This window comes from Mustela nivalis, assembly GCF_964662115.1.
Source record: "Mustela nivalis genome assembly, chromosome: 2".
Taxonomy (NCBI): domain Eukaryota; kingdom Metazoa; phylum Chordata; class Mammalia; order Carnivora; family Mustelidae; genus Mustela; species Mustela nivalis.
Window position 1 is genome coordinate 134,647,536 of NC_139021.1, and position 15,901 is coordinate 134,663,436.

The 15,901-nt window shown below is 36.3% G+C and overlaps 1 protein-coding gene across 12 annotated transcripts in view; it reads right to left on the reverse strand.

Moving 5' to 3' along the window:
• CFAP70 (cilia and flagella associated protein 70) overlaps positions 1–15,901 on the reverse strand; it is a 113,380-nt gene that overhangs the window by 71,437 nt on the left and 26,042 nt on the right. For 9 of the 12 annotated variants that reach the window (XM_082716713.1, XM_082716712.1, XM_082716708.1 and 6 more), the window contains 5 exons: positions 13,117–13,296; positions 8,810–8,992; positions 7,096–7,190; positions 3,380–3,479; positions 1,400–1,534 (listed from right to left, as the gene is read on the reverse strand). In XM_082716713.1, the coding sequence (XP_082572839.1) occupies positions 1,400–1,534; positions 3,380–3,479; positions 7,096–7,190; positions 8,810–8,992; positions 13,117–13,296 (693 nt within the window). The remainder of the gene's footprint in view (positions 1–1,399; positions 1,535–3,379; positions 3,480–7,095; positions 7,191–8,809; positions 8,993–13,116; positions 13,297–15,901) is intronic. The other 3 variants (XM_082716711.1, XM_082716705.1, XM_082716706.1) reach the window with 2 other exon arrangements.

The window sequence follows — 15,901 nt, forward strand, 5'->3', positions numbered from 1 at the left end:
TTGCTTTTAAGCCTAGGAAGTCTTCCCTGAACTCATATCTTTTCATTAATAGACACTTCTACTTTTTATTATTCACATTTAACTATTTTAATAAACTCATTTGAATTTATTTTGATCTATGCTATATGTAACATTTTGGCTTTCATTTTGTCCATTTAACTATTTATAAAACATTAACAATTATCTTTTTTAATGGACACATATTTGATCATTTTTATTTATAATAATTTACCAAACCTTTCTCTATTATTAGACATTTAAACTTATTTTTAGTTTTTATTATTATAGATCCCAAAAAGTTGTTATGAATATGGAGTTTCTGATCTTATTAAATTATTTTCTTAAGATACAGCCCTATAAGTGTGATTTCTGATTAAAGGGTACTTATATAGAAAGAATCTTACTCAGTTGGTTTGTAAATAGATGATAGATCTTTCATGACTCTATTATTGAAAAATAGCTGTCCTAATAATGATGGAACAGTAATATGTTTTTGTTATTATTGTTGTGTTTTATAAAGACTTACTTGTTCCTAAGAAACAACATGGTAAAATCGACTTTTTGTTTTTGGTGGGGGTATATATATATATATATATATATATATATATATTCTCAATTTATATGTAGACATATAGATAGGTAAAAAAAGATAGATAAGTGATTTCAACATTTTAACACCTGAAAATGGAAAGAACCATATTGTAGCTCATTAATCTACTCATGGATTTAAGTTTTTGCACACTTAACATAATAGACTTCTTTCATTATCCTAAAGATTGTGTATCTGACTTTACTGAGTAAAACTGAAATATAATAAACTACATATTTAAATTATACAATTTGATTAATTTTGTCACATATATACACATATGAAATCATCACCAGAATCAAGATAACCAACACTTCCTTCATCCCTAATACTTCCCATACATTCTTTTATAATCTATCCCTTGCTCTATTCCTGTTCCCAATCAACTTCTGGTCTGCTTTTCATCACAACAGACTATTTTCCTAGAATGCTATTCAAATTGAATGATACATTAGGTACTCTCTTTTATCTGGCTTCTTTCATTTAGCATAATGTATTTGAGATTGATCCATGTTGCAGGTATCAATAGTTCATTCCTTTTTTACCACTGAGTAGCATTTCATTATATAGATATACAACATAATTTGTTTTTCTATTGACCTGTTGATGGAGATTTAGGTTGTTTCCAGTTTTTGGCTTTTCATTATCCTAACGTTTTTAGGGTTCAATGACAGACAGACTGTAAGATTAATACCTTAGTATAGCAACCAGTCCCAAATTTCAATTGCAAAGATGTGTATGCTAAAGATTTAAATAAACACACAAATAAAGGATAAATTAGGATAATACCTTTATACAATTTTTTCTTACCTTTTCATAGACTGTACTGTCTAGGTAGGGATAAACATGAAAAGCTCCCCGAATCCTCTTCACACCCGGATACAGCAATGGGACCATATTAACATAAGCCACACCATGAAATGAAAGCTGACCTTCATCTTCAGCCTAAAGGAATAAAACCAGAGAGCTGTTAGTACTATAGCACAATGTAGCATAAGATACAGAGCTCTGACCTAGTCATTCAAAGACCTGGCTTTAGGAAATAGCTATGCTACATAATTATTGGCTTTGGGCCAGTTACATAGATATTTTGGATTTACACTTCTTTATATTCAAAATGAGTTTAATAATACCATGATCACTGAAATAATACACATCACAGTGCTAATGAATAGTAAAAGCAGTAGTTAGATCAACACATACTCAAATTAATTGATAATATATGTATTCAATCAAAAAGTCAATTTCACCATGTTGTTTCTAAGGAAAAAGTGAAGCTTTATAAAATAAAAACAACAAAAATGTTAAAGACTCAGAAGCTGTCGCTTTTAGCTTTAGTTTATAGATTTTTATTAATGAAAGGGACCTTACAAATCATCCAGACCAGTGATGACAAACAGACTTTAACTTATACCTAAATTCTTATAAATCGGTGGATTTGTTTCAGACTACTTTATTGAGAAAGATTCTGTATCCTTACCTGAGTTCAGAAAGAAAGAGTGTTTTGATTAATCAATAATATCTGCCATGGATGACAAGAATGAATGATAGTCTTCCATCATCTATTTGTCATCTCTAATTTCATCTAAACTCCCATTACAAAGATGAATAACATGTTAATTAATATAACCACATAATTTTTATTTGTATGGTTTTCCATAGAAAACTTTAATAAAGAAAAAATCAATTTAGTGAAAGAAAACACATTTAATTCTCACAAAATTACAAGTCATTTCTTTGATTTCACATATTATAATAATTAGAAATTAGATTAAAAAGTCCTATGTTCGGGGTGCCTGGGTGGCTCAGTGGTTTTGGCTGCTGCCTTTGGCTCGGGTCATGATCTCAGGGTCCTGGGATCGAGCCCCGCATCGGGCTCCCTGCTCCGCAGGAAGCCTGCTTCCCTCTCTCTCTCTCTCTGCCTGCCTCTCTGCCTACTTGTGATCTCCGTCTTTCAAATAAATAAATAAAATCTTTAAAAAAAAAAAAAAGTCCTATGTTCATGTAATAACATTGTGTTGTTAAGAAAAGTTAGCCAATGTACATTATATATTACAAAGGGAGAAATAATTACTAGCAGTAGCATTTTTATTATGCAAAAAGCTTTATTTTAAAGATTCATAAAATAATTTCAGTACTTGTTAAGTATCTCCCATATACCATGAATCATGCTAATTGCTGTGGAGGATACAAAGCAGTCTATGACAGGATCCCTACCATCAGAGATTTTATGAACAAGCAGAAAAGACCAGACGTGCACAAATAAAACGATAGAGAACATGTTATGGGCTCACAAAGCTAGATCTTTTCAGAATAAAGTACATCAATGAGTTCTATTACTCTAATTGTTCTATTACTCTAATTGCTGAAATATTATAAGTAGCATGTCTAAAAGAAATTCAGAAAGATACATTAGGTTGAAAAATATTGCCAATATTTAACTACTGTGACCTATAAAAATGGCTGTTTCGTGTGGTTTTATAAAACTATAATAAAGAGGTAAAGGGAAATAGGATGTCTGGGAATAAAGTCTAAACAATTTTTAGTGAACAATGGGGAGCTAGAGTGACCAGTTATCCTAATTTGCCAGGGACAGGAGAGTTACCAAGAATATGAGATTTTCAGTGCTAACACCAGGAAACTACTTGGCATATCAGGTTAGGATGGTCACTCTAGATAGCAGTCACATCAGTTCACACTCTCCTTTGGTATCAGAATTAGAAGCAGAATAAAATGTTGGATTTAACCAGACTTTTCTTATATACATATTTTTAAGCAAACAAATTAAACCTTATCAAATTTTGCAGCTTTCCCTTTGGGTGCAGTAGTCAGAGGAACTCTCGTGATCTCTACAGGCCAAAATCGACAATCAGCAATTCGCTTCTGAAGACTGCAATTCAAAAATCAGTCCATTAGCATTATATACAAAAATGAGATTAGTGTAATTTAAAGGGAAGTATTCCTCTCCTTTAAAAAGTAATGGAGGGATGCCTGGGTGGTGCCGTCAGTTAGGCAATTAACTCTTGGTTTTGGCTCAGGTCGTGATCTTGGGCTCATGGGACTTATCCTTGCAAGACTGAGACCTGCATGGGGCTCAGGGCTCAGTGTGAAGAGTGCTTGTGAGCCTCTCTTTTCTCCCTCTCCCTTTGCCTCTCTCTCTCCCACCCTTGCACTCTTCTTCTCCGCCCCCAAAATGAATAAATAACTCTTTTTTAAAAAGTAGTGGAATAGGCACACATATATAAATATCTTTATTAGGTAGGTCATTTTTTTAAACCTTTCCAAATCTATAAAATTCCAAAAATAATTCTACTGTACTGTTAGTAGAGACAAACTACATTTTTGACAGCAATTTGGCAATATGAAGAAAAAGTCTTAAAATGGTCATAATCTTTGATCCAGAAATTCCACTTCTAGTGATTTTTTTCTAAAGAAATAATCAGACATGTATGTAAATAGTATAAGATATGTTTATTTCTCCTGTGAAAATAATGCAGGACTTACAGTGTCAGCTCTGACACATAAAGCACTTAGAAGCTGTTGCTCCTGTTCTCAGAACAAACAACAACAACAACAACAAAGCTGGTAAAACTGAAAAAATCAATGACCTTTCTTAGATCCATCTAGGAATTAAGTTCATGGGGGCAAATCACCACCCTGAAATTTGGAGATACAGGAAAGTATAGAGAATCACAGCTGAGATAAGCATGCAAGTAGGAGAAAGCAACAGAGCCAGTAACTGGTGGAAACACTATAATGGTAATTTTGACAAATTGCTGGAGGCTGGATTATAGACTCCTGGAAGCCCAGTCTTAGGTGATCCCCATAGTTTTTTGGTTTGAAATCAAGAGGTGCCATAAAATAGTCATGGTGAAGATATGAGAAAAATCCTCCTAGTCAGGAAGAAGGGAAAAGTAACCATTTCAAAATATGCCTGGACTGTTATCCATAACAAATGCCTACTTTTTAAGGGAAACTGCTTTACTAGAGCCTTATCTGACTCCAGCTCTTTCTAACAGACCCCAGGTCCTGCAGGGTCACAGAAGGATCGGGGGTGTCTGGGTGTCACAGAGCTTACAGGTATTAGAGTGGGGAAGCCAGCTACAGAGACAGAGCCAAGGAGAGAGCTCTCAGCTTGGGGTTACCTTGAACTGCTCGCAGGCTGGGTGAGATCAGAGTACAGCTGGAGGCCAGGGAGACGGGAGTGATTGAGCGCTTTTCACTGAGGGCACACTGAAGAGTGGGGCCCCGAGATCTTGGATCCTCCAGGCCAGAGATTGGGAGGCCGCCATTTTCATTCCTGTCCTCCAGAACTCTACGGAAAGCGTTCAGGGAGCAAAAGCTCCCCAAAGTAAACCCAAGCGGTTCAAAAAAGATTACTTTTTTTATGAAAGGTATTGTAAAGATAAACTAGTTAAGAAATGTTAAAAAAGAAAAGGGTAAAAGTTAAAAAAAAAATTAGCAGAAGAAAAAAAATTTTTTTTTAAATTAAATTAAATTAACTGCAAGACTGAAGAATCATGGGGAGAAAAGCCACAAGCTCCATGCTTTGCTTTCTCCTTCTCTGGAATTCTCCTGCTCTCCTTGGTAAGTGAACTTGGTCTTGGCTGGATTTCTTATTGATCTTCTGGGGGACGGGCCTGTTGTAGTGATTCTCAAGTGTCTTTGTCTGAGGCGAAATTGTACCGCCCTTACCAGGGGCTGGGCTAAGTAATCCACTTGGGTTCACTTTGGGGAGCTTTTGCTCCCTGAATGCTTTCTGGAGAAATAAAAGAACTAAAATCTAACCAAGTTGAAATAAAAAAAGCTATTAATCAGGTGCAATAAAAAATGGAAAAAAGACAGCCTCTTCAATAAATGGTGTTGGGAAAATTGGATGGCCACATGCTGAAAAATGAAATTGGACCATTTCCTTACACCACACACAAAAATAGACTCCAAATGGATGAAGGACCACAATGTGAGAAAGGAATCCATCAAAATCCTTGAGGAGAACACAGGCAGCAACCTCTTTGACCTCAGCCACAGCAACTTCTTCCTAGGAACGTCGCCAAAGGCAAGGGAAGCAAGGGCAAAAATGAACTATTGGGATTTCATCAAGATCAAAAGCTTTTGCACAGCAAAGGAAACAGTTAACAAAATCAAAAGACAACTGACAGAATGGGAGAAGATATTTGCAAACAACATATCAGATAAAGGACTAGTGTCCAAAATCTATAAAGAACTTAGCAAACTCAACACCCAAAGAACAAATAATCCAATCAAGAAATGGACAGAGGACATGAACAGACATTTCTGCAAAGAAGACATCCAGATGGCCAACAGACCCATGAAAAAGTGCTCCATATTACTCGGCATCAGGGAAATACAAATCAAAACCACAATGAGATATCACCTCACACCAGTCAGAATGGCTAAAATCAACAAGTCAGGAAATGACAGATGCTGGCGAGGATGCGGAGAAAAGGGAACCCTCCTACACTGTTGGTGGGAATGCAAGCTGGTGCAGCCACTCTGGAAAATAGCATGGAGGTTCCTCAAAATGTTGAAAATAGAACTGTCCTATGACCCAGCAATTGCACTACTGGGTATTTACCCTAAAGATACAAACGTAGTGATCCAAAGGGGCACGTGCACCTGAATGTTTATAGCAGCAATGTCCACAATAGCCAAACTATGGAAAGAACCTAGATGTCCATCAACAGATGAATGGATCAAGAAGATGTGGTATATATACACAATGGAATTCTATGCAGCCATCAAAAGAAATGAAATCTTGCCATTTGCAACGACGTGCATGGAACTAGAGGGGATCATGCTTAGTGAAATAAGTCAATCGGAGAAAGACAAATATCATATGATCTCCCTGATATGAGGAAGTGGAGATACAACATGGGGGGTTTTGGAGGTAGGAAAAGAATAAATGAAGCAAGATGGGATCAGGAGGGAGACAAACCATAAGTGACTCTTAATCTCACAAAACAAACTGAGGGTTGCTGGGGGCAGGGGGGTCAGGAGAGGGTGGTGGGGTTATGGACATTGGAGAGGGTATGCGCTATGGTGAGTGCTGTGAAGTGTATAAACTCAGCAATTCACAGACCTGTACCCCTGGGGATAAAAATACATTATATGTTTATAAAAAATTAAAAAAAAAAAGATGGAAGGGACATGTTAAAGAAGATAGTTGGAAGGCACATGTTAAAGAAGGTGGTACAAAAAGAAAGATGAAGCCTAGATACCTGATAACACTGTGAAGCTACCATATATACCAGCTCTGGATTTGTTTTTATATGTTTATATAAACAAAAATATAATTTGTTTTATATGAAAAGAAATCAGAACCTACCTTGGTTAAGCCACTGATACTAAAAGCCTCTGTTATTAGCAAATATGATGGAAGAGATTCTCAGATTACCTTAACTCAAATATAGATAAAATTAACAAAAGTAACATTTCTTCCCACCTACAATCTTTGGTATTTAGACATATTCCCTTCCTCTTCCTACCTGACCACTGCAGGAGGATCAAGGTAGCAGCGACTTTCCAAGTCCCAAATAATCCTTTTCTTTATGCTCTCTGCTTGATTCCTAAATTCCTTGTCCTGTAAAATAGTAAAAAACTTGTTTTCTCAGTGTACCATAACTTCATCCTGCTCAATCTTTGGGGCATTCTTTTAATGGATTTAAAAATGGATCACAACACTTTTTTTAAGAGATTTTTATTTATTTATTTGACAGAGAGAGAGAGATCACAAGTGGGCAGAGAGGCAGGCAGAGAGAGAGGAGGAAGCAGGTTCCCTGCGCAGCAGAGAGCTTTATGCGGAGCTTCTTCCCAGGACCTTGAGATCACGACCTGAGCCAAAGGCAGAGGCCTAACCCACTGATCCACCCAGGTGCCCCCAACTATTTAAATATTTAGTCAGATACTTAAAATAATTCAACCATCTTCATTTAACAAATTATTTTATTGAATGTTTCCACTAATGATTACTAACTCATTCAAGAAACATTTGCAAGTATGCTTGCAGCATTTTCTCTGCTCTCTACAAGTACAGGATGTAGAAAGAAAGAATGAAAGAAGAAATGAAGAAAGAATAAGGGAAGGAAGGAAGAAGGAAAGAGAGAAGGAAGGAAGGAGGGAGGGAAGAATAAAAAGAAAAGAATAATGTCAACAACCTAAACATCCAGCAATAGGAGACTGGTAAGTGAATTTAAGTATGTCCATATACAATGTCATGTCATACAGCAAGTGCAAAGAAAGAAAAAGAATAGGAATGTTCTTTATGTAGCATTGTGGAAAAATCACCAAGACACACTAAAAAGCAGGTTGCAAAATGTGAGTATGTCATCATTTCAGTAAACAAACAAACAATAGGGAAAGAATACATGTATGTATATATATGTGTGTGTTTATAAAGACATTTTTCTCTGCTCTCAATATGACTAAGCACTTTATATACTTAGTGGAAAAAAAAGTTAAAAATAAAGTAAAAATAAACAAATAAATAAACACTTTAAAAACAGATTTAAAAAAAAAATAGTGTCTTCCTGACAGGTTCTAGTTCTGAAAATAATAGGATTTTGAATACTTCCTATAAATCTAGACTTCCTAAAGAAAAACGGTTTTTATCCCTTTTATTATGCTAATGTCTGTAAGTCAGTCTTTCTGAAATCTTACTCATTTGCACTCTTTGCAAGGAAACTTCATTCTTCCAAATATTTTTGTTTGTGAGTCTTTCTTTTTTCCTTTGAGTAGATATATTTGCTTTTATATGCATGACCAATGTTCATATTATTACCTACTCAAAAATAAATAAATCTGTGGCACCTGGGTGTTTCAACTGGTTAAGCGTTTGCCTTTGGCTCACATCATGATCCCAGGGTCCTTGGATCCAGCATGGAGTAGGGCTCCCTGTTTAGTGGGGAGTCTCCTTGTCCCTCTCCCTCTACTCCTCCCCTCACCCTGCTCATGCTCTCCCTCTCTATCAAATAAAATGTTTTTTAAAATGTTTAAAAATAAATAAATAAATTTAAAATAAAGAGTAAATTTGAACTTAATATATTATTTTGTTTGTTGAACTTAAGTCAGGAGACATTTTCATCAGAATTAGACAACTGTTTAAACAAAAACAAATATACATAAATTAGAGTGATTTTAAAAATGTTCTGGCATCTGTCTGTGCACTTAGTTTATCACCAAAAAATTGCACAATTATCTCACCTCGGGGCGGTTGAGTTCTCCTTCTTCTTCCTCATAGGGTCCACCAACAATGAAACTATCAGGAATGTAATTAGCTCCTGGAGCCAGAATGTTGGCAATTGGCCATTTTTTGGGCCTGGGAACAGGTTCTCTTTCCCCTCCAAGCTTCAGAGTTCCATTCTTGAACAAAATGGGATAGTCTTTCTACAGAATAAATTATCATACATCAGGAAATTTTGTAAAGGCTTCAAAATGAACAAAAAAGATTACTGAAGTATCTTTTCAATGTAGTGTTGGGTGTTGTCTAACAGACTCTTGCTCCTGTGATTATCTGATTCTACAGAGGAGCCTGTACCCTTCATTGTCTTTGTGCTATTTTATAAATATTTAATTTATTAAAAATTGATAATAATGCAAATTATTGTTGTCCACAGGTATGCAAATATATTTTGTTCAGTGGTGGTGTAATTGATTATTGCCCTGTGGATGATGGTGAGTTTAGAATTATTAGCAAATTTATTTCAACATTCCTGATTGCTTATATATGGGTTATTTTTTCAGACTGTCCTTTTTTTTTTTTTTAATTTCTTTTCAGCATAACAGTATTCACTGTTTTTGCAACACACCCAGTGTTCCATGCAATACGTGCCCTCCCTAATGCCCACCACCTGGTTACCCCAACCTCCCACCCCCACCCCTTCAAAACCCTCAGATTGTTTTTCAGAGTCCATAGTCTCTCATGGTTCACCTCCCCTTCCAATTTCCCTCAACTCCCTTCTCCTCTCCATCTCCCCATGTCCTCCATGTTATTTGTTAGGCTCCACAAATAAGTGAACCATATGATACTTGACTCTCTCTGCTTGACTTATTTCACTCAGCATAATCTCTTCCAGTCCCGTCCATGTTGCTACAAAAGTTGGGTATTCGTCCTTTCTGATGGAGGCATAATACTCCATAGTGTATATGGACCACATCTTCCTTTTCCATTCATCCGTTGAAGGGTATCTTGGTTCTTTCTACAGTTTGGCGACCATGGCCATTGCTGCTATAAACATTAGGGTACAGATGGTCCTTCTTTTCACTACATCTGTATCTTTGGGGTAAATACCCAGGAGTGCAATTGCAGGGTCATAGGGAAGCTCTATTTTTAATTTCTTGAGGAATCTCCACACTGTTCTCCAAAGAGGCTGCACCAACTTGCATTCCCACCAACAGTGTAAGAGGGTTCCCCTTTCTCCACATCCCCTCCAACACATGTTGTTTCCTGTCTTGCTAATTTTGGCCATTCTAACTGGTATAAGGTGATATCTCAATGTGGTTTTAATTTGAATCTCCCTGATGGCTAGTGATGATGAACATTCTTCATGTATCTGATAACCATTTGTATGTCTTCATTGGACAAGTGTCTATTCATATCTTCTGCCCATTTTTTGATATAATTATCTGTTTTGTGTGTGTTGAGTTTGAGGAGTTCTTTATAGATCCTGGATATCAACCTTTTGTCTGTACTGTCATTTGCAAATATGTTCTCCCATTCTGTGGGTTGCCTCTTTGTTTTATTGACTGTTTCCTTTGCTGTGCAGAAGCTTTTGATCTTGATGAAGTCCCAAAGTTCATCTTTTCTTTTGTTTCCTTTGCCTTTGGAGACATATCTTGAAAGAAGTTGCTGTGGCTGATATCGAAGAGGTTACTGCCTATGCTCTTCTCTAGGATTCTGATGGATTCCTGTCTCACGTTGAGGTCTTTGAGCTCTTTTTGGTTTATATCCTCTTTGTTCTTTTATATCTATATGGGAGTTATGATATACCTTTTTTAAAAAGATTTATTTATTTATTTATTTATTTGACAGACAGAGATCACAAGTAGGCAGAGAGGCATGCAGAGAGAGAGGAGCAGAAGTACGAAGTAGGCTCCCCACTGAGCAGAGAGCCCGATGAGGGGCTCGAACCCAGGACCCTGAGATCATGACCTGAGCTGAAGGCAGAGGCTTTAACCCACTGAGCCACCCAGGCACCCCTGTGATATACCTTTTTAAAAACAAACTTAAATCTCACAAAGGATTAAAATATGGGTACATTCCTACATATAATTTATCTAAAATATACTTGCAAAAGGAAATTGATAAAATATAAATAGGCAAATTATAGAAAAGGAAATTACATAATCCACCATTTAAATAAAAACATGCTAGATATCCTTAACAATTGCAATGAACATTAAAACAATGAGATATCATTTTAACTGCAGTTTAGCAAAATCTAAAATAGGAAGCATTGGCAATATTGTGAAGGAAATGGTATTCTCTACATAGTTGATGGAAATATAAATTGGTATAACTATGGAAAGCAATTTTGCAGTTTCCAGTAAATTTAAAATAGTCATACATATAATTCAACAATTCTAGTAGTTTGAGTTAGCTTAAAACTTTTGTAAAGGAGAGGAATTCTAGAATGGTAAAGACCTCTGAAAATCTGCTCCTCCATAAAAACAAGAATGTTGGTGGGCACCTGGGTGGCTCAGTTGTTAAGCATCTGCCTTCAGCTCGGGTCATGATCCCAGGATCCTGGGATTGAGTCCCATGTGGGGCTCCCCACTTTGTGGGAAGCTGGCTTTTCCCTCTCCTACTCCCCATGCTTATGTTCCCTCTCTTGCTGTGTCCCTCTCTGTCAAATAAATAAATAAAATCTTTAAAAAAAATGTTGGCAAAAATCGTCAAAATAAGGCATGCCAAAACCACTCAGTGGAGAAAGGACAGTCTTTCTGATAAATGATGCAGAAAACTAATTATCCACATGCAAAAATATCAAGTTGTACCCTTACCTTAAACCACATACAAAAATTAACTCAAAATGAATCAAAGGCCAGTAGTGCCTGGGTGGCTCAGTGGGTTAAGCCTCTGCCTTCAGCTCAGGTCATGATCCCAGGGTCCTGGGATTGACCCCGATATCAGGCTCTCTGCTCAGTAGGGAGCCTGCATCCCCCTCCCCCACCTGCCTACTTGTGATCTGTATATAAATAAAACCTTAAAAAAAAAGAATCAAAGGTCTAAATATATGAACTAAAACTATAAAACTCTTAGAAGGAAACTCAGGGGGAAAACTTCATGGCATTGTATTAAGCAATGATTTTTTGGTCATGATACCAAAAACACAAGACAACAAAAGAAAGAAATAGAAAAACTGAGCTCCATTAAAATTAAAATTTTTGTGCAGCAAAAAATACTGCAACAAAATCAAAAATGGGAGAAAATTTTCACAAAAAATGGATTAATAGCTAGAATATATAAAGTACTCTTAAAACTCAACAACAAAAAACAACCTGATTCAAAAATGGGCAAAGAACCTGAATAAACATTTCCCCAAAGAAAATATACAAATGGCAATATAGGGGTGGAAAAAGATGCTCAGTGTCATTAGTCATTAGGGAAATGCAAATCTAAAACAAAAGGAGATGCCATTTCACACTTATTGGAATAGGTATCATCACCAAACCAAACAAAAAATAATAAATGTGGATGAGGATATGGAAAAACTAGAAGTCTTTATACTGCTGGTGGGAATTAAATGGTGAAGAGGAATTGAAGCATTCCCACTGAAATGCAGATGGAATAAAATAGATGACAGTATTAACTAATTATACCTTTGTAGCAAGAATTTGGGAATCTCTACCAAAAGCCTCAAAAAATCCAACACAATCACTCCATAGAAATTTTGACTATGGGAGCACCTGGGTGGCTCAGTCAGCTGAACATCTGACTCTTGATTTTGGCTCAGGTCATAATCTCAGGGTCATGAGATCCAGTGGTGCTTGTCAGGTTCTGCAATCAACAGGGACTCTACTTGAAATTCCCTCTCCAATTCCCTCTGCCCCTCCTCCCACACGCTTGCACTCTTTCTTCCTCCTCTCTAAAATAAATAAATAAATCTTAAAAAAAAAAAAAAAAGAAAAGAAAAGAAAAGAAATTTGGACTAAGAAAATAACCTGAAATTAAGAGAAAGCTTTATATAATTAAGTACACTGTACAAAATCCACAAAATATATGCATAAAAGTAATGTATAGAAACACATTAAAAATAGTCAATTTTAAAATGTTTTACATATTTTCCACCATAATATGTATTTATTGACATAAATTATATGTAATAGATACTATTATGTATAAACTGTAGATATCTACATATAAAATAGAAGTAAATTTTATTTTTTTTAAACCTAAAAAAAATCTCAGCCATTAATAGAGCTTGCTTTGAATGAAATCTTAGCAGGTGAGGAAGAGATGACCATATGAGTGCTTAAATCTATATAAATATCTGGCTATAGGGCTTTACCTCTCCAGCTGATGGAACCTGCAGACCAACCATGTAGTTTTGCATAGGCCCTACTGGAACGAAAGATTCAGGCACAGAGTAGGCAGCCTCCAATGTGACTTTCAGTAGATTGCCTCCTAAGATCTGTGCTGTGGTCAGTAAGGGTTCTGCCACAAACACTTTAACTTCAAGACTGCACTGCTGAAAAAGAATAAAATTATGCAGCATTTTGAAAATGCGAGAGACCTTCTTACCTCCCCTTTTTTTCATTATCTTATTTGTATCTCATATTACTATTCAAGATAAGAAGGTCAAGTTTATTTCCACATAGAGGATTCAAATAACTTTCTCTGGGTCCCATGAGTTAGAACTATAGCTGAGATAAGAATCTAATTCCTAAGGCAGAGGCCTTTCCCCTCTACTACTGAGGTCACATATGTATACAAATACATATAGAAGAGAGACTGGAAGGTCCTATTACTGAAATGTTAATAGTAGTTTCACACAAGTGACATTGGGTTGCCTTTTTTTGCCAGTTTATATTCTGTGATGACTTTTGTAATTTAAATGTAGTACTTTTTAAAAATTAGACTCCACCCCAAACTTGCTAGAACTAATATAGGAATTCAGCAAACTCACAGCATATAAAAACAATACACAGAAGTCTATTGCATTTCTATACACCAATAATGAAGCAGCAGAAAGAGAAATCAAGGAATCAACCCCATTTACAATTGCACCAAAAACTTTATATAAGATACCTAAGAATAAACCTAATCAAAAAGGTAAAACATCTGTATTCTGAAAACTATAGAATGCTTCTGAAAGAAACTAAGGAAGGCACAAAGAAATCGAAAAGCATTCCATGTTCATGGATTGGAAGAACAAATTTTGTTAAAATGTCTATACTACCCAAAGCAATCTGCACTTTGTAAGGACCTATTTGTAAGGACCTATTTAGCCAGAGCGACTCCATCTTGGTTAAAAGCCATTTTGTTGTTTGTGCAGTAAAACTTAAACTGACCCTGCCTCCCTCCCCCCAGAGAAACTTATTTAGAAGCAAGTCTGGGAAACCAGTAAAATATGGTCAGCTAGTTCCTACTAACAGAGCCCAGAATACAAGGCCAGGTTGGCCAGTTCTTGATAACAGGGCCCAGAATACAAGGACAAGTCAGGCCAGGTAGAGACATCCAATCAGTAAGAAACACACATACTTTTTCCCTAACTACGAAAGAATGTAAACCCCGCTGTTCGAGCGCCAACCTTGAGCACCAATTCTGACCAGAGTAATAGGTTAGGTCAAACAGCTACTATAGGGTAAATTGTAATTCAATTGGCCACCTGCATGTGACCTAACATGACTACAATCTCATTGGCCACCTATGTGTGGCCAGACTTTTGCTCTAAAAGGTAGTCTGTAAGTTGGGGAGGGGTTGCTGTCTTTGGAGACAGCCCTGGCCAGTCAGTCTGACTTCTAATGCTTAGCATAGAATAGAACTTTGCATAACTTTCACCTTGTCTCAGTCTCGTTCCCCTGACCAATCAGTCTAACTTCTAATACTTATCATAAAGTAAAGCTTTAAATAACTTCCACTTTGTCTCAGTCTCGTTTTATTTAATAATGGACCTAACACACATTCAATGCACTCCCTATCAAAATAACACCAGCATTTTTCACAGACCTGAAACAAACAATCCTAAAATTTGTATGAAACCAGAAAAGACCCCAAATAGACAAAGTTATGTTGAAAAGGAAAACAAAAGCTGGACACATCATAGTCCTGGACTTCAAGCTACATTATAAAGCTTTAATCATAAAGGCAGTATGGCATTGGCACAATAACAGGCACATAGATCAATGGAACAGAATAGAGAAGTCAGAAAAGGACCCTTGGCCATATGGTCAACTACCTTCTTCAAAGCAGGAATATTTCCATACAATGGAAAATTGTATGGAATTTCATTTCCATACAATGGAAAAAAGTCTCTTCAACAAATGTTGTTGGGAAAATTAGACAGCCACATAGAGAAGAATGAAACTGGACCATCTTCTTATACCATACAAAAAAATAAATTCAAAATGGATGAATGTTCTAAAAGTGAGACAGGGAGATCCAGCAAAATCCTACAGAAGAACACAGGCAGCAACCTCTTTGACCTTGGTCACAGCAACTTCTTATTAGAAATGTCTCCAGAAGAAAGAGAAACAGAAGCAAAAATGAACTATTGGGACTGCATCAAAATAAAGAACTTCTGCAGAGCAAAGGAAATAATTTACAAAACTAAAAGGCACCCTATAGAATGGAAGAAGACATTTGTAAATGACATATCAGATAAAGAGCTAGTACACAAAATCTATAAAGAATTTATCCAATTCAACAGTCAAAGAACAAATAATCCAATCAAGAAATGGGCAGAAGGTATGAATGGATATTTCTTCAAAGAAGACATATGAATGGTTAAAAGACACGTGAAAAAAAAAAAATGCCCAACATCACTCAGCAGCAGGGAAATAAAAATCAAAACCACAATGAGATAGATAACACCTCACACTAGTCAGAATGGCTAAAATTAGCAACTCAGGAAACAGATGTTGGTGAGGAGGCAGAGAAAGGGGAACCCTCTTACACTGTTGGTGGGAATGCAAATTGGTGCTCTGGGAAACAGTATGGAATGTTAGGTCCCCCAATAATGAGTCTGTGATTAAAGGAGCGAGACTGATACAAAGCAAAGGTCAAGCAAAGCTTTATTTCGCTCAAGCATCAAGAATCAAACCGAACGTTTCGGGCCGTGCCTCTTACAGAGA